This window comes from Lucilia sericata, unplaced genomic scaffold, assembly GCF_015586225.1.
Source record: "Lucilia sericata isolate MDLA Ls3-8-SP2 unplaced genomic scaffold, ASM1558622v1 Contig001018F_arrow, whole genome shotgun sequence".
Lineage (NCBI taxonomy): Eukaryota > Metazoa > Arthropoda > Insecta > Diptera > Calliphoridae > Lucilia > Lucilia sericata.
In genome coordinates, this window is record NW_023995000.1 from 45,950 (window position 1) to 72,950 (window position 27,001).

The 27,001-nt window shown below is 27.8% G+C and overlaps 2 protein-coding genes across 3 annotated transcripts in view; one reads left to right on the forward strand and one right to left on the reverse strand.

The window, feature by feature from the left end:
• Positions 1-22,462, reverse strand: part of LOC119609612 (nuclear protein localization protein 4 homolog) — a 32,828-nt gene extending 10,366 nt beyond the window's left edge. Inside the window, exons 1-7 of one of the 2 annotated variants that reach the window (XM_037964457.1) lie at positions 22,127-22,462; positions 17,754-17,897; positions 14,644-14,733; positions 14,420-14,574; positions 13,833-14,361; positions 13,573-13,771; positions 12,187-12,347 (exon numbers count right to left, since the gene is read on the reverse strand). In XM_037964457.1, coding sequence (XP_037820385.1) covers positions 12,187-12,347; positions 13,573-13,771; positions 13,833-14,361; positions 14,420-14,574; positions 14,644-14,733; positions 17,754-17,897; positions 22,127-22,150 — 1,302 coding nt within the window. In that variant the 5' untranslated portion in view covers positions 22,151-22,462. Of the gene's footprint in view, positions 1-12,186; positions 12,348-13,572; positions 13,772-13,832; positions 14,362-14,419; positions 14,575-14,643; positions 14,734-17,753; positions 17,898-18,316; positions 18,632-22,126 lie in introns of those variants that run through there. The other variant, XM_037964456.1, reaches the window with a different exon arrangement.
• LOC119609611 (probable serine/threonine-protein kinase DDB_G0280133) lies at positions 532-4,962 on the forward strand. The gene is made up of 2 exons (XM_037964455.1): positions 532-550; positions 2,537-4,962. The coding sequence occupies exon 2, from the start codon at positions 2,569-2,571 to the stop codon at positions 4,810-4,812; it is 2,244 nt and encodes a 747-aa protein (XP_037820383.1). The 5' UTR covers positions 532-550; positions 2,537-2,568; the 3' UTR covers positions 4,813-4,962.
• Positions 22,463-27,001: the final 4,539 nt, after the last annotated feature.

Genomic DNA, 27,001 nt, shown 5'->3' on the forward strand with positions numbered 1-27,001 from the left:
TACAATTGATCAGAAACACATACGTAGAGAAAGCTGTATGTTAAAAATGACAGGAAATTATAATGTAATCCTAGTTAGAAGTAAAGATATTAACTATTTGTTGTTTTTTTTTTTTTTCTCTTTTTTACCATATCCAAGGTGAAGGTTAATAAACACAAATACAAAAAAAAATCATAACAAAAATAAAAATAAACTATACGTGTAAAAAAAGCTTCAAGTTATAAGGACAAATAAGGATTCAATATCAAGGTTAGCAATGAGAAATGTAGGTTTTTTGTTTGTACATAAATACAAAAGCAAATGCAACTCTCTTAAAATCAAGAAGAAGAAGGGAAAAAAGAGAAAATTTTCATACTGTATGAACAAAAAGAGATATTTTGTTTCTGATTTTTTTTGTTAAAGAAATATAAAACAAAAAAATTTTTTCATATAATAGGAGTTAAGCAACTGTTGGCTGCTGCTGCAGCATTTGTACTTTTAACTGCATACAGGTGTTTGGCAGCAGATAAAAATAGATTAATTGCAAACGTCAACGATAAAGGTTGCTGCAGTAAGTCGTAATAAAATCATAGAAAACCATTTAACGAAATATTTATATACTTATTCATACATATACAGAATTTGGCGGTTAAATATACGAGTAATAAAAAAAAAATGAATATAAAAAATTAATTAATTTCACTGAAATTAAATGTGTATAACAGACATCTTAAGTAAACAAATTAAATAAAATAATTATAAATGTTCTTAAACTTTAATTGTCCACTTGAATTTAATATGAATTTTATAAAAATCTTTAAATGTTTATGCACTATAAGTGAAAATAAAAAAATAGTTAAAAAATCTCAATTAATATTAATCATACGACATGATGTGCAAAATTAATGTTTATTTTTAAAAAGTAACATATTTGAAAAAAAACCTGTAAGAAATTATAATAAACTACATTTATAATTAATTTGGAAGGAGGATGAGTTGAAAAGTTGAACTTTATAGAGTAAATTCAATATGAGAGCATTGCAAAAAATTTTTTAACTAGAACTGAACTAGAACTGAACACGAACTGAACTAGAACTGAACTAGAACTTAACTAGAACTTAACTAGAACTTAACTAGAACTGAACTAGAACTGAACTAGAACTGAACTAGAGCTGAACTAGAACTGAACTAGAACTGAACTGAACTAGAACTGAACTAGAACTGAACTGAACTAGAACTGAACTAGAGCTGAACTAGAACTGAACTAGAACTGAACTAGAACTGAACTAGAACTGAACTAGAACTGAACTAGAACTGAACTAGAACTGAACTAGAACTGAACTAGAACTGAACTAGAACTGAACTAGAACTAGAACTGAACTAGAACTGAACTAGAACTGAACTAGAACTGAACTAGAACTGAACTAGAACTGAACTAGAACTAGAACTGAACTAGAACTGAACTAGAACTGAACTAGAACTGAACTAGAACTAACTAGAACTGAACTAGAACTGAACTAGAACTGAACTAGAACTGAACTAGAACTGAACTAGAACTGAACTAGAACTGAACTAGAACTGAACTAGAACTGAACTAGAACTAGAACTGAACTAGAACTGAACTAGAACTGAACTAGAACTGAACTAGAACTCAACTAGAACTCAACTAGAACGCAACTAGAACTCACTAGAACTGAACTAGAACTCAACTAGAACTCGAACTAGAACTGAACTAGAACTGAACTAGAACTGAACTAGAACTGAACTAGAACTGAACTAGAACTGAACTAGAACTGAACTAGAACTGAACTAGAACTGAACTAGAACTGAACTAGAACTGAACTAGAACTGAACTAGAACTGAACTAGAACTGAACTAGAACTGAACTAGAACTGACTAGAACTGAACTAGAACTGAACTAGAACTGAACTAGAACTGAACTAGAACTGAACTAGAACTGAACTAGAACTGAACTAGAACTGAACTAGAACTGAACTAGAACTGAACTAGAACTGAACTAGAACTGAACTAGAACTGAACTAGAACTGAACTAGAATTGAACTAGAACTGAACTAGAATTGAACCAGAACGGAACTAGAAAAAAACTAGCACAGAACTAGAACTGAAATAGAATAAAAAGCTTTTATGCAGTTTATGAAGATAAATATTTTTTAATTAAACATTTTGAAACAGATCTTCGCTTGGAGCTTTTTTTCGAAAATGCATTTTGGGAGAAAGCTTTTTAAAGAAGCTTTTTAAGTTTCTTTTATAAAAAAGCTTTTTTATAATAAGTATTGATAATAATATTAGTTTGTAGAGAACATAACCATTGTCATCTCAAAAAGCTTTACCAACCTTTTCAGAAGAGGACGTTATTAGAAAACATTAAAACTTTTGTGTATCTGGATTTATTTTTTAATGTTTTTTATATTATAAAAAGCTCATAATCTTGGAGCTTTTCTAAGAGAAAGCTTTTTTCCAAGCAAAATTTTAAATTGGTTTTACAGCTGAAGGCAGCAAAGAATGAATAATAAATAAAATATTTCCTTCTTTCCAGACAGAAACCAAACTTTTTAAACCACAACAAACATGGCTGTGTCACATAAAACAAATAATTTAATCAACTGTTATCGATGCCATTTACCGTTTAATTTTAAAAATACCGCGCCAAAAATGTTATCGTGTAAACATTGGTATTGTTTCAATTGTCTGGAACAACTAACGCACACAGCCAGAGATAAAGATACACAATTTCTCGACTGTTTGCAATGTCAAAAATCATTGGAACTAATGGGTTGGCAAAAAATGGGTGGAGAACAGATATTGCAACAGTATGAAAAGAAAAAATTACAAATATTACAAAATACTAATAATTATAATTATAATAACAATAAAAGTGATAATAATAATATGACAACATTTGGTTGTGAAGATGACTATGCTCAAAAAGATTTTGAATTGGAAAATGGTAATAAAACGAGATCGGCCTCCTTAAATTCGGAAAATTCTATAGGCAGTTTTGGATATTTTAATAACAACAACAGCAACCACAATAATAAAGCCCATGATTTAGATATAAATTTACATTTAAGAACACATAATTGCAATAACGCCCCTAATGTGGGTGAAAAAATGCTGCCAGGAGAAAATTGTTTTATACACGGCATGCCAAATACTTTGTGGTGTCAAACCTGCCTAACGGTTTTATGTAGAGGCTGCAATGCTGGCACAGAGCATAAAGATCATAAAATAGAAAATCAATTGGAGGCCAAAGAATTCTATCAGAATCGTGTCCAACAGGAATTTATACAAATACAAGTTAGTGTAGAGGAAATGGAAAATTTAAAACATCTACAGAAGGGTTTTCTTTTAAAACTCCTAGAAACTTGTTGCACTTTAAAGTTACAAATAGAACATGAACTGGTTATTAACTCTAGTACTGGGGATATAGATGAAATGAAGGATACCATGAAAAATTTACAATTATGTTTCGGTTTGCTGGGCAAACAGACCCCCCATGAGATATTGAAACTCTATAAAGTGATCAAAGATGAAAATTGTAAATTTAAATTGAAACACAAGCAAATGTTGCAGCAATGTAAAATGCAACAATTATTAAGTAAAAGTCAAAGAATCTTAGATTTTGATTTGTTAAAAGAGATTTTACAAAAAATCGACTCCTCTAACTCTGCACCAGGAGACTTGAATAAATTATCCGAGAATTGGTTTAATGAAACGGAAGCTAACAGCCGTGAGAGTAATTCTATAATGATTTTAACCAACTATTGCATTTATCGTTTATACATGTCCTATATGCGTCAGCAGCAGCAATTCATTGAGCAGCAATTTATGCGTTATCAACAGTATCATCAAGAGCAGAAACAAAATTTAATTAAACAATTTAAAATGTTGCAGCAACATTCAGCAGCAGCATTGGCCTCTCAACAACAAGACTCAATGGCCTGTAGCAACAACAACAACACCGCCACCACCACCAATGAATTTACCACCTTTTTTAGCCAGGATAAGGATAAACCAAAAACTTATGCTGAAATTGCCACCATACAAAATGCCCACCAATTTGACTCTAATGAAAACTCGAATGGTTTTGATCTGATAACCACCACCTCTAATAATTTTCAACCGTATAAGAAACCCTTAACCAAGTCCTATGAAGAACCGCGTAAAACTGTTCAACTTCTTTTCAATCCCATCAATAATGAAAATAATCAAATTTATTTTTTCGATTTCGAACGTAATGGCCTGCCTATGGGTCGGGTTTTAATTAAGGTTTTTGCTGATATAGCTCCCAAAATGTCTTATAATTTTCATGCTTTGGCCACCCATGAAAAGGGTTTCGGTTATAGTGGTTGTAAAGTATTTGAATGTCATCCTAATGAAAGCATTATTACCGGAGATATCGAACAAAATACCGGCTATAGTAGTCGTTCTATATATGAAGATGTACAATTTATACCAGACGATACAAATATAACACCATTTCCTGGTGCTGTTGGTATGCGTAGGGCTAAGAAAAAATTCGATTCTCAAGGTTTAGTGGGTTCACAATTTCGTATTATTCTAACCGAGTTGGGTTTTACCGCCATTTTTGCTTGTGTTATAGAGGGTTTGGAGGTGGTAAAGAAAATCTCTCAAACTTTAGTACAAAATGATAAAATACATGGCACGGGATGTGTTGCTGGTGCTGCGGGATCCAATGGTTCTCTAAATAATGTTAATAATATTAATGGTTCTGCTACTGTGGCGGGTATATTTATAGCTCAATGTGGTCTATACGAATTTGTTAAACGTGATATAATGTGTGGGATTTAAAGTGAATTTGGAATTTGGTGTAGTTTCAACTAGAATTTTATTTATTTGATAGTAATCTAGAGTTATGGAAATAAGACTTTCAGAACTTGTGGTCCAAGAAGCAAGAAAAGTAAATTTAATTTAAAAACAAGTTGTAAGCAATTTGGCCAACAAAACGAAAAATCTTAAATATATATTTGAATGAATAAGCTTTTGTCACTAGACTAAAAGCTCTTTATTTTTTAAAGTAGACCCTCATTTGCCCCTAGACTAAAAGCTCTTTATTTCCTAGACTTAAAGCTATTTAGTCCCAGACTAAAGGCTCTTTAGTCCCTAGACTATAAGGCTATTTAGTCCCTAGACTATAAGGCTCTTTAGTCCCTATATTAAAGAGTTTGAATCTCTAGATTAAAGAGCTTAAGTCTCCGGACTAAAGTTCTGGATTGGAGTAAAGAGCTTCAGTTTCTTATATAAAGAGCTAAAGTAGTTTAATCCCTGGAGTAGTAAAGGGTTTTAGTCTTTGAACTCAAAAACTTTAGTCAACGAACTATAGAGCTTTAGTCTGTGGTATAGTTTGTGGACTAAGGAGTTTCAGTCGCTGGACTAAAAACAAAATTTAGTCTCTGGACAAAATAGCTTTAATCTCTAGACAAAAGAACATCTTAGGACTAAAGTGTTTTAATCTTTGAAATAAAGAACTTTAGTTAAGGTACTAAAGAGCTTTAGAGTGTAGTATAGTTTGAGGACAAAAGAGTTTCAGTCTCTGGACTAAAAAAGAAATTTAGTCTCTGGACAAAAGAGTTTTAATCTGTGGACTAAAGAACTTTAATCTCAAGACTAAAGAACTTTAGTCTCTAGACTAAAGAACTTTAGTCTCTAGACTAAAGAACTTTAGTCTCTAGACTAAAGAACTGTAATCTCTAGACAAAAGAGCGTTAGTCTCTAGAATAAAGCTTTCGTCTTTAGACGAAATTCTTTAATATTTAGCCTAAAAACTTAGTTTTTACTCTAAAGAGCTTTAGTCTTATGACTAAAGTCCTCTAGTCTCTAGACTAAAGAGCTTTAGTATCCGGACTAAAAAGCTTTCATCTTTGAACTAAATAATTCAAGTCTGTGGATTAAAGAGCTTTAGCGTCTGGACTTAATAGTTTTAGTAAGACTCGACTGGACAAGAGAGATTAAATCTCTGAACTAGAGAAATTTAAAATCTGCATAATGAGCTCTAGAATCTAGACTCTGGACTAAAGAACATTAGTCTCTAAAATATAAAATATTAGTCTCTATACTAAAGAGCTTTAGTCTATATGCTAAAGAACTTTATTCTCTAGTCTAAAAAGGTTTAGTCTTTAGTCTCTAGACTAAATAACTTTAATTTCTAGGCTAAAGAGCTTTCATATTCGCACTAAAGAGCTTTAGTCTCTGAATTAAAGAGGTTTAGTGTCTGGACATAATAGCTTTAGTCTCTGGACTAGAGAGATTTAGTCTCCGGACTAAAGATCTTAAAACTCTGGATTAATGAGCTTTAGACTCTGGACTAAAGAGCTGTAATCTGTGAACTACTAAGCTTTAGTCAAAGTTTTAATTTCTAGATTAAGAACTTCGTCTTATACAGAGCTTTTGTCTTTAATCTAAAGAGTTTTTGTCTCTGGGCTTAAGAGTTTTAGTTTCTAGACTAAAGAGTTTTAGTATTCGCACTAAAGAACTTTAGTGGTTAGAATAAATATCTTTAATCTCCAGACTAAAATTCCAAATGTAAAACAGAGCTTTTGTATTTGAACTAAAGAGCTTTTACGTCTGGACTCAAGAGTTTTAGTCTCTAGACTTTAGAGTTTTAGTTTCTAGACTAAACAACCTTAGTGGTTAGACTAAAGAGTTTTTATCTCCAGACTAAAAAGTTTTAGACTACTTTCTTAAGAGCTTTAGTTTCAGGGCTAGTCTTCGTTCGAAATTCCAAATGTAAAACACACAATTATCAAAATTTAAACCAAAACTTATTGAATTTAAACAAATAAAAAGATTAGAAAACAATTGCGCACTATTAGAATATTTGGAAAATTTTACACTAAAACTAATTTAAAACGAAAATTAACAACAAACAAAAACTATAAGAAAAATATAAACGTTTAACGAAATTTAAGATAATAAAAACTTTAAAACTACAAATTATAAAAATGTTAACTGTCTTTAAAAACAAAATATCAAATAAAACATTTTAAATTATAGAAAAAAATAAATAAAAATAACAAAAACCACCATAAAAAGTTTAACAAAATGTTGTTAAACACTTTGGTGCAAATATAGATAAATATGTTTTTTTTTAAATAAAAAAACCAATGAAATTGTGTTTAGGGAATTTGAATTAATGTTATAAAAAAAATAAAAAAAATAACAAAATAAACTAATTTTTAACACACTAGCGCTACCAAGATACCTGTTGAAAATACAATTTTAGAAGAAGAAAAACAAAATTAACGAAAAATAAATTTACAATAAATAAAAAAATGGAAAGAAAACTTGGTTAAAAATAATAAAGAAAAATCCGTTCCATAAGACGTATAAATAATATATAAAACTAAGTTATTTAATAAAATGATCTAATAACCAAATGCGTTAACTCCATAACAAATAAAATAAAAAAGTGAGACATAAAAGTAAATGATTCTGTATTTGGATATAAACCCTGGTTAAAATTTAATAAAAAAATTATAAATGGAGTTAATCACTTTGTCTTCTAAATATCATCATTAAATATTTGAAAAAATTTGCCAAACATATATTTTTAAAAATCTATTGGACTGAAGCAAAAGTTGTTTGTGTTAAGAAAAAAAAATGCTTCTTATTTGCATTTTTTTTTAGAAATAAAGTAATTGGCCTAAAGTTCAATTATTTTTTTATTATTATTATTAATTAAATATTGGATAAATTATATATATAAAAAAATATTGTTGAAGATTAAAAAATTAAAAAAATATTTATGTGAAATAATCTTAAATGTTGCTTAAAATATTTATATATGTTTGCTTAAATGTTTTACCAAATTAAAAAAATAATTATGAAAATCTATTAAAATAAGTTTAAAAAAAATCGTCTAAAATATCAAAAATATTTGGAAATTTCTAGAATATGAAAAGTAATGTTAGAAATATGTCTGAATACTGAAAGATGTTTTATAAACTTGGGTTTAAAGTAGCTGCAAAGAAAACTATAACTAACATTGGGCTCAATTGCAAGTGAATTTGTTAAAATTTTAAGAAATATTGTAATATTTGGATGAAAATGAGTCAATAAAAACATACATATTTAGAAATTATGTATAAAAAACTGCCTACGAATTCATAGAAATTATTCTTGTGTTCATATCTAGAAAACACACAAAAAATCGATCAGTATTAAAATTTTAAATTAATTCGTGGCAAATCTACAATAAATAAACGTTTATTTTCAAAAAGGTTTAAGTTAGATTGGATGTTAAGGTGAAAATTATAACTATTCGCTAAAGAGAGTCTAAGTCTTCGGACTAAGGACTCTTTTTGGAGTAAATATATTGTCTGCAGTAAATATATTGTCTTTGGAGTAAATATATTGTCTGTCGAAAGGAGTCTAAGGTCTTTAGACCAAAGGCATTCCTTAGGTTTTGGTCTTAAATCTCTGGCAAAAGAGAACCTTCGGAGAATCTTTAGTGCATATATCTACAATGAGCTGTCATGAGTACTCCCTCTTTAATGCTTACGAATGTATAAAAACTACCAAAACCGGTCAGAGAACTTATTTTTTACTCTCTGCCAATGTATATTTTAGTCTCTGGACTGAAGAGGGTCTTTAGCTTCTGGACTAAAGTGAATATTTACTAGGGTGATCGATTATTCGACATTTTTCAAAAACCGGTTTTCGAATAGTTCGAATAGTTGACATTTCAAAAAAACCGGTTGATATTTTTCAAATTCAGAAAAAAACGGTTAACCGGTTTTTCATAATAAATAAAAAATATATGTTAATTTGAAGAAATTAATGTTTATGTTTAAATTTGATTAATAAAACATGGCCCGAAATGATTATTAACAGTTTAACATATTATAACTTTAGATCTAGTCGTCTGATTTACATTATTTCTTTAATATAAAAAAGAATTAGGAAAAAAGTGGACACTTCTGTTAAATATAAGGTACTATGTAATCCTAGCTTATTCTAAAGCCCTTTTAGGAAATTTTCATAGGCATTCTAACACTTCCATAATATTGCAGCGGTAAATTAATTATTGTAATTGGAATATAATCTTAAGATTAATAAAATTTTATTAAACAGTTATCAATTTTACAAATAAAATGTTTTAATTAGTTAGGAAAATCAAAAAAGTTTAACCAATGGTGCTTTAGAAAAATGTATCCTAGTTCCTGGACTCGACTATTTTTAAAATTTAAACGGGCTGTATTATTTACTTCAAAATTTCATTTAAATAATCTTTGAATACAAAGCAAATAAAAGTATTCGAAACCGGTTTTTAAAAAGTGAAAAAACCGGGTTATTCGATATTCGAAAAATTAACATTTAGAAAAAACCGATACTGGTAAAGCAGAAAAAAACGGTTTTAAAACCGGTTGAAAAATCGAGTCGATCACCCTAATATTTACTCTTTAGAATCTTTAGTTTCTAGACTGAAGAGAGTGTTTAGTCTTTAGACTAAAGAGAGTCTTTAGTCTCTAGACTAAGAGAGTCTTTAGGGTAAATAGATTCTTAGGTCTCTGGGCTAAAGAGATTCTTACGTCTCTGGACTGTAGGTGATCCTTAGTCTCTGGTCTAAAGAGAGTGGTTAGTCTAAAGAGTCTTTAGTTTATGGAGTAAAAAGAATCTTTAGTCTCTGGAGTAAAAAGAATCTTTACTCTCTGAACTAAAGAGAGTCTTTAGACTCTGGACTGAAGAGAATCTTTATTCTCTCGACCAAAGTCAGCCTTTAGCCTCTGGACTAAATAGCCTTTAGTCTCTATACTAAATAGTCTTTAGTCTCTAGTGTTTAGGCTCAGGACTTATGACAGTACTTAATCTATGGAGTAAAGAGAATATTAGTCTTTAGTCTCTGGACTAAATCTCTGGACTAAATAGTCTTTAGTCTCTGGACTAAATATTCTTTAGGATCTTTAAAGAGACTCTTTAGTATCTGCACTAAAGAGAATCTTAGTCTTATGACATGAACAGGGCCCAAATTATGGCATACGATATCGATAGAAATCTCCATTTAGATTCTATTGAGATTTCGATCGATATCGTATGCCGTAATTTGGTCCCAGGTTAAGTCTGTAGACTAAGGATGAAAGAATTTGATATCTTGTCTAAAAACATCAGGTTCTGGTGGCTATCTAGCTTCTTTAGTATATCTTTAGGCTAAAGAATCATTATACTGGGAACAAAAGAACTTTAGTCTCAGGAATTAAGATCAATAGTAGTAAAGTATCTTTCTTAGAACTAAAGAGTCTTAACTCCCTGGAATACATAGGCCCTTTAAACTAAAGAGCACAACTTAAGTAACAGGAATTAAGGAATGAAGAGATTTTGTTTCTGACAAAATTTTTTTTCATTGAATGAAAGAGTTTAATGTTGCTGGATTCTAGAATCTTAACTCCCTGGAATACAGATGTACTTTGGACTAAAGAGTTCTTAATTTTCTGGAATAAAGAGTCCTTATTCTCTTGAGTACAGACTTCTTAGTCTCAGGATTGAAGGGTCTTAGGAATAAAGAATTTTTAGGACTTAATACTTTTTGAAACTAAATGAATTTTATAGAAATTATTTGCAGAATTATTTTAATAAACTGCCAAATTGTTTTTCGTCAAAAAATATAAAAAACAAGAATACAAAATAAATGTCATATATATAAAACGATATGTATAAAAACGATATATATAAAACGATATGTATAAAATATAAACGAAATTAAATCCTTGAATATTAGAAATTTAATAAGATAATAAATTTAACTTTAATTTATTAAGAATTGGTGTCAAACAAAAAAGTATTATGAATATAATTGGAAAAGAATTTAGTTGTAATAAAATATGAATTTAAAGAAAATAGTAAACTTAAATAATTTATAAAGAAATTATCTTGGTAACACATTTTTAGTTTCTAAAACTTTTCATGAGAAAAACCGAAATGATAAAAAGATAATTAATGAAAACCTAAAGATTTTCGAAACATATTGTATAAATATTTTCAAATATAATTTGTTTTCAGAACTAGTATTCTTTTACATTTAAAAATTCTAGAAAAAAATCGAAAGTCTAGAAAAAAAATTTACGAATATTAAAAAAATTAAACTGTGACTAAAATGATGCGGCTGCAGCATCTTTAAACAAATATAAATTAGTTTAGTATACAAAAAAAAGGTGCTAAAAGTACTAAATTATAAACATACACTTAACTAAACAGAATTTAAAGGAAACAATTAAAAATATTAAATAAATAATAGTAAGAAAAATGTTTCTAAATGTTTATGTTAACTAATTAAAAGAAAAAAAAAACAAATAAATATACAAATCAAATGCTGAAATTACTAAAAAACAGTAACATATATATCAAAATAACGTAAAACTATTATAAAAAAGAAAAAATTTAACAAATATTTTTAATTAAAAAAAAATTGTTTAAAAAATATATAAAAAACCGTTGTATTTGTCTATTTTTAAACTTATATTTTTGAAAAATATCAAGAAAAAGTTATCAAATCTTTTGCTCTTAACCAAAAAAATATTGTCTAAAAGACTTTAAACGTTTATTTTTTCAGTCTAACACCTATTAAAAAAACTTTTTTTATTAACGTAAAGAAAAAACTTAAAAAATCTAAAAACAAAAAAAAATTCTTTAAAATTCTTTAATGTGGCGTTAACGCTAAAAACACGTTGTTTTTTTATAAAAAATATATAAAAATAAAAATATTAAACAGAAATTTGCATGAAATACAAACAATAGCAACAATTTACATGTATATGCATAAATGTTTAATTATTGTTGTCTATCAATGAAACTAAATTTAAACTGAAATAACAACAACAATAACAAATTGTAAAACTATCTACCAACATTAAACAATAAAAAACAAGAAATTAATAAATGGTCAATGGATGTAAACAATAATAATGCCTTTACTTTCCTCTTTTTTGCATTTTACTGGTCAATGAAGAGACAGTAACATAAAAAAGGTTTGTATGAATATTTAATTAAAATGTTTGGTTATTTTTAAAATAGTGTGGAGGTTGGGTTTCTAATAAAAAAAAACTACAACGCTCCTAAACAGCATCCTAGCCCAAAAATAGTTTCTATACATCATATTATTAAATTTTTTATAAAAGGCGAACAGAAACCTTAAATAAAATTTACTTAGTAAAAAAAGAGATTACCTCTTACCTTATAATAAACATCTGGAACATATTGTTTATCAGTCGATTCACGGACATAACCCAATTCGGGTGCATCTTTAGTTGGTATTAAACAATTATCGCGTACTAAAGCCATGCATTGTGCTGAAACAGCATAACCTTCCATATGGACTTGTTTGGTTTTGTCGCCTGTAAAGACAAATTTAAGGGAAAAACTAGTTACTAGAGAAAACTTTTGAACTTGGTTATAGTCTAGTCTGTAGTCTAGTCTATAGTCTAGTCTGTAGTCTAGTCTGTAGTCTAGTCTATAGTCTAGTCTATAGTCTATAGTCTAGTCTATAGTCTAGTCTATAGTCTAGTCTATAGTCTAGTCTATAGTCTAGTCTATAGTCTAGTCTATAGTCTAGTCTATAATCTAGTCTATAGTCTAGTCTATAGTCTAGTCTATAGTCTAGTCTATAGTCTAGTCTATAGTCTAGTCTATAGTCTAGTCTATAGTCTAGTCTATAGTCTAGTCTATAGTCTAGTCTATAGTCTAGTCTATAGTCTAGTCTATAGTCTAGTCTATAGTCTAGTCTATAGTCTAGTCTATAGTCTAGTCTATAGTCTAGTCTATAGTCTAGTCTATAGTCTAGTCTATAGTCTAGTCTATATTCTAGTCTATAGTCTAGTCTATAGTCTAGTCTATAGTCTAGTCTATAGTCTAGTCTATATTCTAGTCTATAGTCTAGTCTATAGTCTAGTCTATAGTCTAGTCTATAGTCTAGTCTATAGTCTAGTCTATAGTCTAGTCTATAGTCTAGTCTAGTCTATAGTCTAGTCTATAGTCTAGTCTATAGTCTAGTCTATAGTCTAGTCTATAGTCTAGTCTATAGTCTAGTCTATAGTCTAATCTATAGTATATATATAGTCTAGTCTGTAGTCTAGTCTAATCTATAGACTAGTCTATAGCCTCCAGGCTAAAATTCTTTACACTAAAAGCTTTATTCTTAAGACAAAAAGCTTTTTTCTCTAGGGTAAAGAGTGTTTTAGTCACTAGACCAAGAGGCGCTTATTGTCTACTCCAAAGAAAGCTTTAGTATCCAGACTAAAGAGAGCTTTAGTCTCTAGACTAAAGAGATCTTTAGTCCCTAGACTAGCATCCTTGAGAAAGCATCAGTCACTAGACTAAAGAGAAAGCATCAGTCACTAGAGCTTTGGCGTCTAGACGAAACAGTGCTTTAGTCTATAAACTTAGGAGATTTATTTTCTAAACTGAAGATAGTATGCTTCTAGACTCAAAAGCTTAGTATCTAAATAAAAAATTGCAATCAAAAAAGTCTGCATTAAAAAACTTTCTTTGTAAAGAGCTTTTGTCTCAAGTCCAATTTTCTATAAAATTCTCTAAATGAAATCTTCTAAAAAAATAACCTACCTGTAACACAAACGGTCACAAATTTCGAACCAAAAACACCATTCGATGCATATTTGCAAGGATTTGGATGACGATTTTGCAATTCACCTGCCATTATGCATTCCTGAGCGGTTAAGAAATGAGTCTCAATGCCGCGTAACTGTTTAACAGTACCGGCGGCCGGATCATCAGTGATTAAATCAGTAAAAATCCAACCAATCTAAAAAAGAAACAGCAAATTTAATAAAAATACTCTAACGAATAAAACTCTCACCCCTCACCTTTCTCAAACCCAAAGCCTTGGCCACCTCTTCAATATCTTCGGCAGCCTCATCATCCAATAGTTTTATCGAGTCCCTAGTCGATTCCTGTGGAGGTTCATAAATTGCCGCCACCTTAGCACGTATACCCAAGGGTACATCTGTATTCACTTCATAAGTGCCATAGAGGAAACCCATTCTTTGATGGCCCGTAGTACGCCAATAATTTAAAAATCTCTCTACAATTGTGGTATTTTCAAACATGACATTATCGACATGACGATAAATTTGACGATTTAATGTTATAGCCGATGGTTGACACTTGGAACAGATGCCCTTGGGCCATGGTGGATGTTCACGGCAACCAGTCTTAATGCGACAATTAATATCATCGAATACCATGTACTTGCCGCGATCAATGCCCGATGTTTGTTTGCGTATATACGAATGAAATGAAAGATGTTTAATTTTTTGCTCCTTCAGATACGTCTCATTGTAAGGTTCAAGAGGTGAACAGTTGACACAACAACCGTTGGCTTGATGACGACATCTAGAAGTTTTCGTTTGTTAACATTAAATTTTATTTTTTTTTTTTACTTTTAACTTACAATTTACTATCTCTTTCCCTTTTAATTAATCCATCTTCTTTTGCCAATAATAGATCAACCTCATCTTCAACAACTTTTGTGGTTGGTTTAAAATCATTATCAGTTACTTTGGCTGGAACATGTTCAAATTGATCTATCGCCGTGGTACTAGTGCGCTAGGAATAGTTTAAAATTTGTTTTTAGTTGTTTAAAGAAATTTGATAAATATAATTGAGAATACTTACTCTTGCTGATGTGCCAGCCAACTGCTTAAGATATATCATATCGCCATGTTTGAGTAGAGTGCCTATTTGTTGTGTTGAATTGGCGTAAAGCTGGATTATTGGAAAAGGCATAAATCACATAAAAGAGAAATAACATATTGAAATTTTGGTGAAAAAGCTTTATACACAAAAGAGTGTAATTGCAAGAAAAACATAATTTTATTGAAAAATAATTTAAGAAAAAAAATGTTTTTTTAAGAAAATGCTCTATTCCCAAAGACAACTAAAATGCACAGTAAAACAATTTTTTAATAAATAAAGCTTTTTTTTAAAGAAAACAGCTTTAAAGAAAAAAGTTTTTTTTAGTAAAGAATGTTTTTTTTTAAGAAAAAAGGTTTCTTTAAAGATAAAATTTTTTTAGTAAAAAAGCTTTTTAAAGAAAATATTATAATTTTGGCAAACATAATTGTAGTGAATAATATTTTCAATTTTTATAAGAAAAAAGTTTTTTAGGAAAGTGTTTTTTTAAAAAAATCATTTTTACTAAAGAAAGTTTTTTTTAAGAAAATGCTGTCTTCTCAAAGAAAGCTGAAATGTACAGTAAAACGTTTATTTAGGAAATAAAGCTTTTTTTAAAGAAAAACTTTTTTTAGTAAAGAAAGCTTTTTAGAACGTTTTTGTTATTAAAGAAAGCTTTTTTAAAAAGTAAAACGTTTTCGTTAGTAAAAAGAGCTTTTTTCAAGAGAAAAGCTTTTTTAAAGAAAAAGCTTTTTTTAAATCTTTTTTTTTTTAAAAAAGCTTTTTTAAGAAAATTTTGTCTTCTCAAAGTAAAAGGTTTTTTAAAGAACAACTTTTTTTAGTAAAGAAAGTTTTTTTAAGAAAAAAGCTTTTTTTAGTAAAGAAAGCTTTTTTTAAAGGAAACATATTTAAAAAAATCTTTTTTAAGAAAAAAGCCTTTTAATAAAGAAAGCTTTTTAAAGAAATAAGCTTTTTAGTAAAGACAGCTTTTTTAAAGAAAAAAAAAACTTTTCTAAAGTAAAGAAAGTTTTTTTTAAATAAAAGTTTTTTTTAGTAAAAAAAGCTTTTTTAAAGAAAATGCTTTATAAGTAAAGAAAGCTTATTAAAGAAAATACATATTGTATTTAGTAAATAAAAACAAATTTTTGATAAAAAATATTTTTTGTGAAAAATTAGCGTACATTTTTTTTTAATCAAAAGCTTTTTAGCGTGAAAAAGCGTTTATACTGAAACTACTTTATTAGAAAGCTTTATAAATGGAAGGAACCCTTTTAATGAAAAATAAACTTAAAAAAACTTTTTAGGAAAAGAATTGTTTTAAAAAATATTTTTTATTTAAAAAAATTTAAGAAAAAAACCTTTTAGTAAAGATAGCTTTTTAAAGAATTAAGCTTTTTTAGTGAAGGCAGCTTTTTAAAGAAAAATGTTTTTAGTAAAAAAAAGCATTTTTAAATATTTTTTTTTTATTAAAGAAAGCTTTTTTAAAGAAAATCCTTTATTAGTAAAGGAAGCTTATTAAAGAAAATATTGTATTTTAGTAAATAAAAAAAATTTAAATAATTTTTGTGAAAAATTAGCGAACACTTTTTTTATTCAAAAGCTTTTTAGTGTAATAAAACATTTAGAAAAACTTTTTTATTTTAAAAAAAGTTTTTTAAGAAAACCCCTTTTAGTAAAGAAAGGTTTTTAAAGAAATGAGCTTTTTTAGTAAAGACAGCTTTTTTAAAGAAACAAGTAAAGAAAGCTTTTTTAAAAAAAAAGCTTTTTTTCCAGTAAAGAAAGCCTTTTTTTAAGAAAATGCTTTATTAGTAAAGAAAGCTTATTAAGGAAAATATTGTATTTTAGTAAATAAAAACCAATTTTTGATAAAAAAAATTATTTTTGTTAAAAATTTGCGTACACTTTTTTTAGTCAAAAGCTTTTTAGTGTAAAAAAATTTTTACACTGAAACTTGTTTAGTAGAAAGCCTTATTAATGGAAAAGCAACCTTTTTAATAAAAAAACTTTTTACTAAAATAATTGTTTTAATTAAAAAGCTTTTTTAAATAAAACTTTAAGGTGAAAAGCTCTTTTTCAATATTTAGTAAGAGAATCTGGTTTGTTTTTTTTTTTATTGTATTTTTTTTTTTTTTTTTTTTTTTTTTTTTTTTTTTTTTGCAAAAAAAGCTTTTTTCGGTTTTTAATAAAAAAAGCTTAAGTGAAAAAAACTTTTTTTTTTTGATTTTTAGAGGAAAAACTTTTTAGTTAGTGAAAAAATATTTTTTGATGAAAAAAGTTTCTTTTTGGTGAAAGAAGATTTTTTTTAATGAAAAAAGTTTCTTTTTGGTGAAAGAAGATTTTTTAGTGAAAAACGGTTTTTAAAAAGTTTTTTTTTTTTGTTTTTTAATGAAAATAACTTTTAACTCAAAAAACTTGTATTAAAGGGCTTTTTTAAATTTTTAATGGAAAAACTTTTTAGTGAAAAATATTTGTTAGTGAAAAAAGTTTATTTTTCGGTTTTTAGTGAAAAAAGTTTTCTAAATATTTAATGGAAAAAAGTTTTGTTAGCGAAAAAAACTTTTTTCAATGATTTTTAGTTAAAACACTTTTAGTAAAACAAAACCTTTTTAGGGAAATAAGCTTTTTTTCCGTTTTTAATAGAAAAAGTCTCTTTGTAGTCGAACGCTTTTTAGTATGAAAAAGCTTTTACAATGAAACTTCTTTAATAAAAAGCTTTATTAATAAAAAAGTAACCTCTTTAATAAAAAAAAAACTTAAAAAAAGTTTAAGTAAAAGAATTGTTTAAATAAAAAAGCTTTTTTACATGTTAAATGAATAAAAGCTTTTAATAGAAAGTTTGTTGGTGTTTATTATTTTGTGGAAAAAAACAAATGTTTGTGGAATATTTTTAGTATAAAAAAGCTTTTTAATAAAAAAAAATTATTTTGTTTTTAATATAAAAACTTTGATAATGAAAATATTTGTTTACGTTTGTCGATCATAGTTTAAAAAAAAATTCACTATCAGTAGTTTGGTACAGTTTTTCTTTTAAAATTGTTTAAATTCTTTTATTTTTTGTTTATTTTTTCCACTCGTGCAAATAAAAAATTTTATTTTTTTAAGTAAAAACTTACCTCTTTCGTAAAATTTCTCTCCTTAAACAGACCAAAGCCATCGACTTTTAAAGCATTTTGAACAGATTCAAAAAGTTCTTTAAGATTCGCCTTTGGGGAAATTTCAATACGTTTTATGCCTTCAGCAGATTGTACACGAACTAACTGCAAAAAAATAAAAATAAAGGAAAAAGATAAAAATAATTAGAAATAAAATTGATAAAAGAAAATACTAAGTAAAAATATAATTAAAAATAAATATTTTGCATTTATTTTTATTTTACTACTAATTGTTTATAAACAATTTGTTAAAGCGTGTGGGGGAGAGAATAATAATGACGTTGCTTTTTCGAATTTTACACAATTATAGATAAAACAATGATGCCAAAAAAATGTCTTTCAAGTTCAAGATCATTGCAGAGAATAAAATGAATACACATATATACATATTAAGAATTCTTTATATTTATAATTTTAAATTATTAATTTAAAAAATATTTCTTCTCTTATAAAAACTATTTCCCTTTTTTTATTTTTGAACAGCCGGCATTTTTTTTTAATTTTATAATTTACTCCTTCCTTACCGATTGTTTGCATAATAACATAAAACGATGGCGCACAAAGGCATATACTATATTACGTTTTCTATAGAAAAGATTTTCCAATTCCACGGTAGCCATTGCGAAAGTAACAGGATTTGGTTTTTTAAGCCAATTATTTCTTATAATTTTTTTCGTAGATTTTTTATTTAAGTTTGTTTAAACTTTTGCAGCATGAATATGCTACCTTATGGCCTTCTTGGCCCAGCTTAATCACCACACTTCTATTCACCTCCTATTTTCACAACAAACTGATCGGAACCCAAAAAAGCATTTCCGTTAAGAGAGCAAAAAATAATGCGCATTATTTGCTAGTGTTTTCTTTTTTTAAAAGGAATTATATATTTAAAATTAAAAGTGACTTTTCTAACAAAAACACACACACACACTCTCAAAATATGTGCTATTTAGTAGAAATAAAAAATAACAGAAGATTGAAATGTTCATTTTACGGACAATTGTTGGCGTAGAAAGATGTGACCAAAACAAAATTAAAGAGATTTTTAACAAAATTGAGAGATTTCTTACTCTAAACAAGAAAATTCAGTACTTAAGCACTTTTTGGTTCCAAAAAATACCGCGGTACCTACATGACATTTTCGGTACGTTTTCTAACTTATAAACCTTGGTTAAATATTTCATATAGTAGTCAATGGACCAATCTGTAGTCTATTCAAGTCTATAGAGTAGTCCAGTCAATAATCTAGTCTACAGTTTAATATATAGTGAAGTGTATAGTGTAGTGTATAGTGTAGTTTGTAGTGTAATCTATAGTCTAGTGTATAGTCTAGTCTATAGTCTAATCTATAGTCTAGTCTGTAGTCTAATCTATAGTCTAGTCTATAGTCTAATCTATAGTCTAGTATATAGTCCAGTCTATAGTCTAGTCTATAGTATTATTTATAGTCTAGTTTATAGTCTAGTCTAGTCTATAGCCTAGTCTATAGTCTAGTCTATAGCCTAGTCTATAGTCTAGTCTATAGTCTTATTTATAGTCCAGTCTATAGTCTAGTCTAGCCTAGTCTATAGTCTAGTCTATAGTCTAGTCTATAGTCTAGTCTAGTCTATAGTCTAGTCTATAGTCTAGTCTATAGTCTAGTCTATAGTCTAGTCTATAGTCTAGTCTATAGTCTAGTCTATAGTCTAGTCTATAGTCTAGTCTATAGTCTAGTCTATAGTCTAGTCTATAGTCTAGTCTATAGTCTAGTCTATAGTCTAGTCTATAGTCTAGTCTATAGTCTAGTCTATAGTCTAGTCTATAGCCTAGTCTATAGTCTAGTCTATAGTCTAGTCTATAGTCTAGTCTACAGTCTAGTCTATAGTCTAGTCTATAGTCTAGTCTATAGTCTAGTCTATAATCGAGTCTATAGTCGTGTCTATAGTCTAGTCTATAGTCTAGTCTATAGTCGAGTCTATAGTCGAGTCTATAGTCTAGTCTATAGTCTATTCTATAGTATAGTCTATAGTCTAGTCTATAGTCTAGTCTATAGTCTAGACTATAGTCTAGTCTATATTTTAGTCTATAGTCTAGTCTATGAACATCCTGTTTTCCTCGTAAACATAGTCTAGTCTATAGTCTAGTCTATAATCGAGTCTATAATCGAGTCTATAGTCTAGTCTATAGTCTAGTCTATAGTCGAGTCTATAGTCGAGTCTATAGTCTAGTCTATAGTCGAGTCTATAGTCGAGTCTATAGTCTAGTCTATAGTCTAGTCTATAGTCTAGTCTAGTCTATAGTCTAATCTAGTCTATAGTCTAGTCTACAGTCTAGTCTATAGCCTAGTCTATAGTCTAGTCTATAGTCTAGTCTATAGTCTAGTCTATAGTCTAGTCTATAGTCTAGTCTATAGTCTAGTCTATAGTCTAGTCTATAGTCTAATCTATAGTCTAGTCTATAGTCTAGTCTATAGTCTAGTCTATAGTCTAGTCTATAGTCCAGTCTATAGTCTAGTCTATAGTCTAGTCTATAGTCTAGTCTATAGTCTAGTCTATAGTCTAGTCTAGTCTATAGTCTAGTCTATAGTCTAGTCTAGTCTATAGTCTAGTCTAGTCTATTCTAGTCTAGTCTATAGTCTAGTCTATAGTCTAGTCTATAGTCTAGTCTATAGTCTAGTCTATAGTCTAGTCTATAGTCTAGTCTATAGTCTAGTCTATAGTCTAGTCTATAGTCTAGTCTATAGTCTAGTCTATAGTCTAGTCTATAGTCTAGTCTATAGTCTAGTCTATAGTCTAGTCTATAGTCTAGTCTAGTCTATAATCGAGACTATAGTCGAGTCTATAGTCTAGTCTATAGTCTAGTCTATAGTCGAGTCTATAGTCGAGTCTATATTCTAGTCTATAGTCTATTCTATAGTATAGTCTATAGTCTAGTTTATAGTCTAGTCTATAGTCTAGTCTATAGTCTAGACTATAGTCTAGTCTATATTTTAGTCTATAGTCTAGTCTATGAACATCCTATTTTCCTCGTACACATGAAGCTCCTTCCTGACTATGTGATATTTAATGACTCTTGCGTTGTCATCATGGGCACAACTGTTTTGTCAACATGACGTTGTGTTCCTTAACTTGGAGAACGAGCATTTCCTCATGCAGACAGTGGTCAGAGATAATTTGCATGCAGTGAGTGTTAAGCGCTGGATCTTTGCAGCTTGAAATATTTCTCCACTGGGTATTACTAAGAGAATTGGAATGGCATAATTAACCACTTACTGGCCAATAGTTTAATATGTAGCCGACAATGTTTCTTAATCCATACCTTATGAGGATTATTTTATCAGTGTCTCCGTGATTGCGTAAAAAAAAATAAATAAATAAATAGATTGTTGCGCAATCGGTATTCGTGCTCCATCGACTAGGACATCAAAAGTTATTTTTACTTTCTTCGTCCATATGGGAAAAGTTCACATAGCACATCAACATTGCGGCCCGCATGTTACAGTAGGTAGTCCTCGCAGAAGATCATATCCATGTCCAGTGGAACTGAACCTTACGGAATTTTGAGCATTTGTCTCTAAACTTTCTATTATTTATGGACCAATTCCGTTGATGTTAAATAGAAAAATTCTTAAAAGCATTTCCAAAATAATAATGCAATATTATATCCTAAGTAGGTATCTTTGAGCTCTTTAACTCAAGTGGCAGACACAATTTATAGTTATACATAGGTAATAGGGAAATCTTTTAAAATATACATTATCTTAAAAAAAAACAAAAAAATTAACATGTACGTGTTATTAGACATCCATGGTGACATACTGACATCATATAACTAACACTTTTTTACCCCATGAGATAATAAAGCCAATCTTTAGCAAACAAAAGGATACACCTTGTGGCAGTATTGTAACAAAATTTTAAAAAATGTTACTTATGTTGTTTTAACACATTATTATCGCGATGAACAAAGGCAATGACTTGTCAAAATTATGAATTGGCAATTACAGGGGCAGTGAGAATTGAATGATTAACTTATAAAGAGAAATCTAAAAAACAATAGCAACACTACTAAGAAAAATAATTAGTGTCCAGGAATAATGTTTCCAATCAGACAAAAACCTATAATAGCAGGGAGGGAGTCCAGAATTAAAGCAACAAAAAAACAACCGGCAAAATAACAATTGTCTATAGTTTTCCTTTTTTTACATGACGGCAATGCGCATGCAGCAGACCACAATGCATCTTATGAGGAAGAAAACTTATTTAAATAAATAATATAAAAAGCCGGTTTTTTCTAATATATTTTAAACATAATTTGCAAAATACTATTTTAATTACTATTATGTATTTTAAACTTACAATATTTTTAGCAGGTTGCGACATGTTTGCAAAATTGCACCAACTTTTTCTTTATTTTTTCTCACCAAGCCAAATTGCTTTCTTCTTTTCCTTCTTTATATCTTAAGGGCACTATCAAAGTTTTTTCTAATAATTTAAATAATTATTTATAAACAACACTTGTCAACAAGTGTTTAGGCAGTTATAGAGTTTTCCAGTTTATATGTTTTTTTATTTAAATAAATAAACGAAAAAATATTTGCGAAAAAAGCTACAAAAAATTCAATTGCTACTTTTTTAATAGACGTTTGGAGAAAAAAATCGCAAATTCACTTAAATGTCAAAACAAACTGATTGAAAGAACAAAAACAGCGTTGGAAAAAGTTGGCAATGTATCATAATATATACCAAAGCTGGTGGCTATGAAAATTATTTTAAAAGTTATAGAGAGTTGCCAGATAATAAAAGTTATAACTTTTGCTGTGAGTTTTGGTTTTATGAAAGGATTTTATTCAAGTCTACAACCTTTTAGACTTTTTGGTTGTAGTATTGAAGCTTTTTATTGTGAAATGATCTAATTTAAAAAAAAATTAAAATTTTTGTTAACTTTGCAGGGGATCATAGAAAAAATGTCAATTTCTGGGTGAACAATAAAAACTATAATAAATTTTGACAAGAATTATTCAGTTTTAATTAAAATGTTATTTGAAAAGTAGTACAAAAAGTGAATTTATTTTTAATCTGTAAAAGACCAAAAAATCTTTATTTCAAATGATGGAATTAATAAATTTTTTCCACTAACTAAATTAACAAACTTTGTACTTGTGTTTACATTTATTTTAATACAATAATAAAATTATGGGTGAATGGACTAACAATTACACACAGAGTTCGTATGATAATTTCATCTTGTTTAACAACACAGCAACAACAACAACATACATAAATAGGCCTAGCTTAGCGGTAATGACTGGATCAACAGAAAATTGTATTAAAAAAATATAAACAACTGTTATTTTTAGATTTTTTTCATATAGAATTGAAATTATTATTAAAGGGCTAACAAGATATTAATTAGTGCAGTCTAAACACATCTAGTAAGTGGACTACAACAACAGAATATTCATTGACACTTGGATTATTTAAGCAGAAGAAACTGTAAGTAAATAAATACAGAAAAGTAAAATTACTTATATGCATTTTTTTATAAAAAATAAAGTTATCGATAACTTTTCTATAGAAAAGTTAAGTTTTCGAAAACTTTCTATAAATTACTTATATGCATTTTTATACAAAATTAAAGTTATCGATAACTTTTCTATAGAAAAATTATTATTAAAAACAGTGATTAAAATTACTAATATATTAGTAACCAAAATGCATATTTTCTCCTATGCATACGTATGTAATATTAAAATATAAATATATTTTATGAATATAATATATTTAATTGCTCCCATTCGAAATATTTCTAGTATTTTTGCTAAAAATATTTACCCATACAAACTATTGCATATTACAGCTTACAGACAAATATAAAATGTTTTCACATACAATATATTACGCAGCAACTCGCTAACATATTTATAATACCCACATAATATTTTCCTACACAAATTATTCGAAGTCAAAAATATTGAAGCCATGCAAGCAGTAATATACGAACATGAAATGTACGCAAGCAGAGCATATATGTGCCGACGAAAACACGAAACAAAACGATAGTCGCGACTATCAGGTTACAATATTTTTACTATCAAACTTAAATATTATTTACTATAGGAAATGACTTATGGTCTAAAATTTAACATTTCATGTTGAACTTGAAAAATTATAAAATGTGAAAAATGTATGCAAGATATAACCAAATTTTATTTAGAAAATAATTGAAAACGTTTATATCTATGTACATATGTTTTATGTATATTATGGGAAAAATGTATGCATAAAATAACCAAATTTTAATTAGAAAATTTTTGAATTGAATTATTGAATGTATGTATTTATTAAATTTATGTTTAATTTTTATGTGGAGTATTAAAATGTATGTATTTGTATTGATTGTAATATAATTAGAAAAAAATTATATAAATACTTAGAGGATCATATGAATGTAAAAATATATTCAAATATGCAACACCATTTATATCTGGTTTTGTATATACATATGTATGTATGTAAGTATGTGTGAAACAATAACAAAAAACACATTCGTCATAAAAATGACCTGTAACAGCACTTTTCTTTCCTACTTTTCACGCACATTCCATAACGGTGGATTACGATAGGTCATTTTTTCCCTGAATTGTTGGAGGGAAGAAGATATGTACGTGTGATGCAAAAATACATTCGTCATAAAAATGACCTGTAGTAGAAATTCTCTTTCCTACTTTATCATTTTACGCACATTCCTTAACGATGGTTTACGCAAGATCCTTTTTTTTCTTTACTTGAATTTGTGGTGGGGAGAAGAGGAAAGAAATATCATTATTATTTAGTCTCTCTCATGCAAATTCAAAAGGTTGGCAATGGCATATGCAAATTTATTAACACCTATATATTTTTTTCTTCGCGCCTGTTCATTCATTATTGTAAGATAATTGAGTGTATGTAATAATAATTTATAGAAATGTGACACATGCATCTGAAAAACATACTTGTATATGTATGTAATACACTCATACATTTTTGTTGTTTTAACCTTTCACAATGTAAAATTACAAAAACAACTTTTTATGTCCCCTCTTAATTTTTTGCCATCCTGTTACAAATTTCTAAAATACCTATTATTTCCTTCATTATTGATCATTTCATAGACACTACTAATGCATTACTACCTGTTTACAAACTTATTGTCATCCTGTTACAAACAATATGTTTAAATATAGCCTGTAAAAACAATTTTTTACATATATACATATTTGAATATATTTTTACATTCATATGATCCTCTAAGTATTTATATAATTTTTTTCTAATTATATTACAATCAATACAAATACATACATTTTAATACTCCACATAAAAATCCCAATAAGCAAAAACCTTTGAAATGATGTAAATATGTATTTGAAAACCTATTCAAATTTCATACATAGCCTTTGAGAACAAATTTGAAAATTTTTGTTTTCAAATGGAAAATTATGGCCTTCTCAAACAAAAAGGCAGTTAGAAATCAAACGTATTTTTCAAATGTATTTCAAATTTAAAAAAAGGCTAGAGGTAAGCTTGAAACTAAAAAAATTTTCAAACGTATTTCAAGTATTCTTTATTATTATTTTCATACATATTTCAAACCTTAATTATAATGCTAACTATTGCAAAATTCATATATTTTTTTACATCACCTGAAAATAAAACATTCATATTTTTCTTTTATATCTCCGATTATTTCTCCTATATTTAACGTTTTTTCGCTCCCTTGCTGTAGAAAAAATGTTCTGTTTTTATTTTTCTAAAATAATTTATTTTTCGAAAGAAACTTTTCTAAGTTCAATTAAAACCAAACTTTGAAAATTTTATAAATATCACACATTATATTTTTTAAACGTTTTTTGAAATTATCATGTTTATTTCAAAGGCTAAACTTTAAAATTTGAAAACAATTTGGAAAATACATTATTTAGTTAAGAAAATTTTCAAAAATATTCACAGGTTTGAATCTATGTTTATTGGGATTAAACATAAATTTAATAAATACATACATTCAATAATTCAATTCAAAAATTTTCTAATTAAAATTTGGTTATTTCATGCATACATTTTTCCCATAATATACATAAAACATACATAGATATAAACGTTTTCAATTATTTTCTAAATAAAATTTGGTTATATCTTGCATACATTTTTCACATTTTATAATTTTTCAAGTTCAACATGAAATGTTAAATTTTAGACCATAAGTCATTTCCTATAGTAAATAATATTTAAGTTTGATAGTAAAAATATTGTAACCTGATAGTCGCGACTATCGTTTTGTTTCGTGTTTTCGTCGGCACATATATGCTCTGCTTGCGTACATTTCATGTTCGTATATTACTGCTCGCATGGCTTCAATATTGTTGACTGCGAATAATTTGTGTAGGAAAATATTTTAATATTATAGGCAAGCCATATGAAATATATGTGGGTATTATAAATATGTTAGCGAGTTGCTGCGTAATATATTGTAAGTGAAAACATTTTATATTTGTCTGTAAGCTGTAATATGCAATAGTTTGTATGGGTAAATATTTTTAGCAAAAATACTAGAAATATTTTGAACAGAACCATTTTTTAAATATGCATATTTTTAAATATGAGGTAAATGCATATTTATTGCAAAGTCAAAAATAAAAATATAAAAGCATCTACTAATATTTAAACTCTGATTAAAAATTATGTTTTCGATAACTTTCCTATAGATTTTTTTTTAGAAAATTGAACTTTACTATAGAAAAATCAAGTTTTAGAAAAATGAAGTTATCATTAACTTTACTATAGAAAAGTCAAGATATCGACATTTCTGCAGGAAAATTATGTAAAGTTATAACTTTAGAACTTTTCTATAGCAAAGTTAAGTTATCGATAACTTCACTACAGAAAAGTAAAGTTGTCGGTAACTTTTCCATAAGAAAGTTATCGATAACTTATTTATAAAAAAGGTATAAAAGAAAGTCATCGACAACTTTTCTATGGAAAGGCAAGTTATCAACCACTTTTATATAGTAATCAATGTTATTGATACAATTTTTATATAGAAAAGTGACGTTATCGATATCTTTTCTAAAAAAAGGAAAACATTTCTATAAACAAGTAATCGAAACGTTTTTTGATGAAAAGTAAAGTTATCAATAAGTTTTATATATAGAAAAGTAAGATTTAAGATATATTTTCTGTTGAAAAGAAATGTTA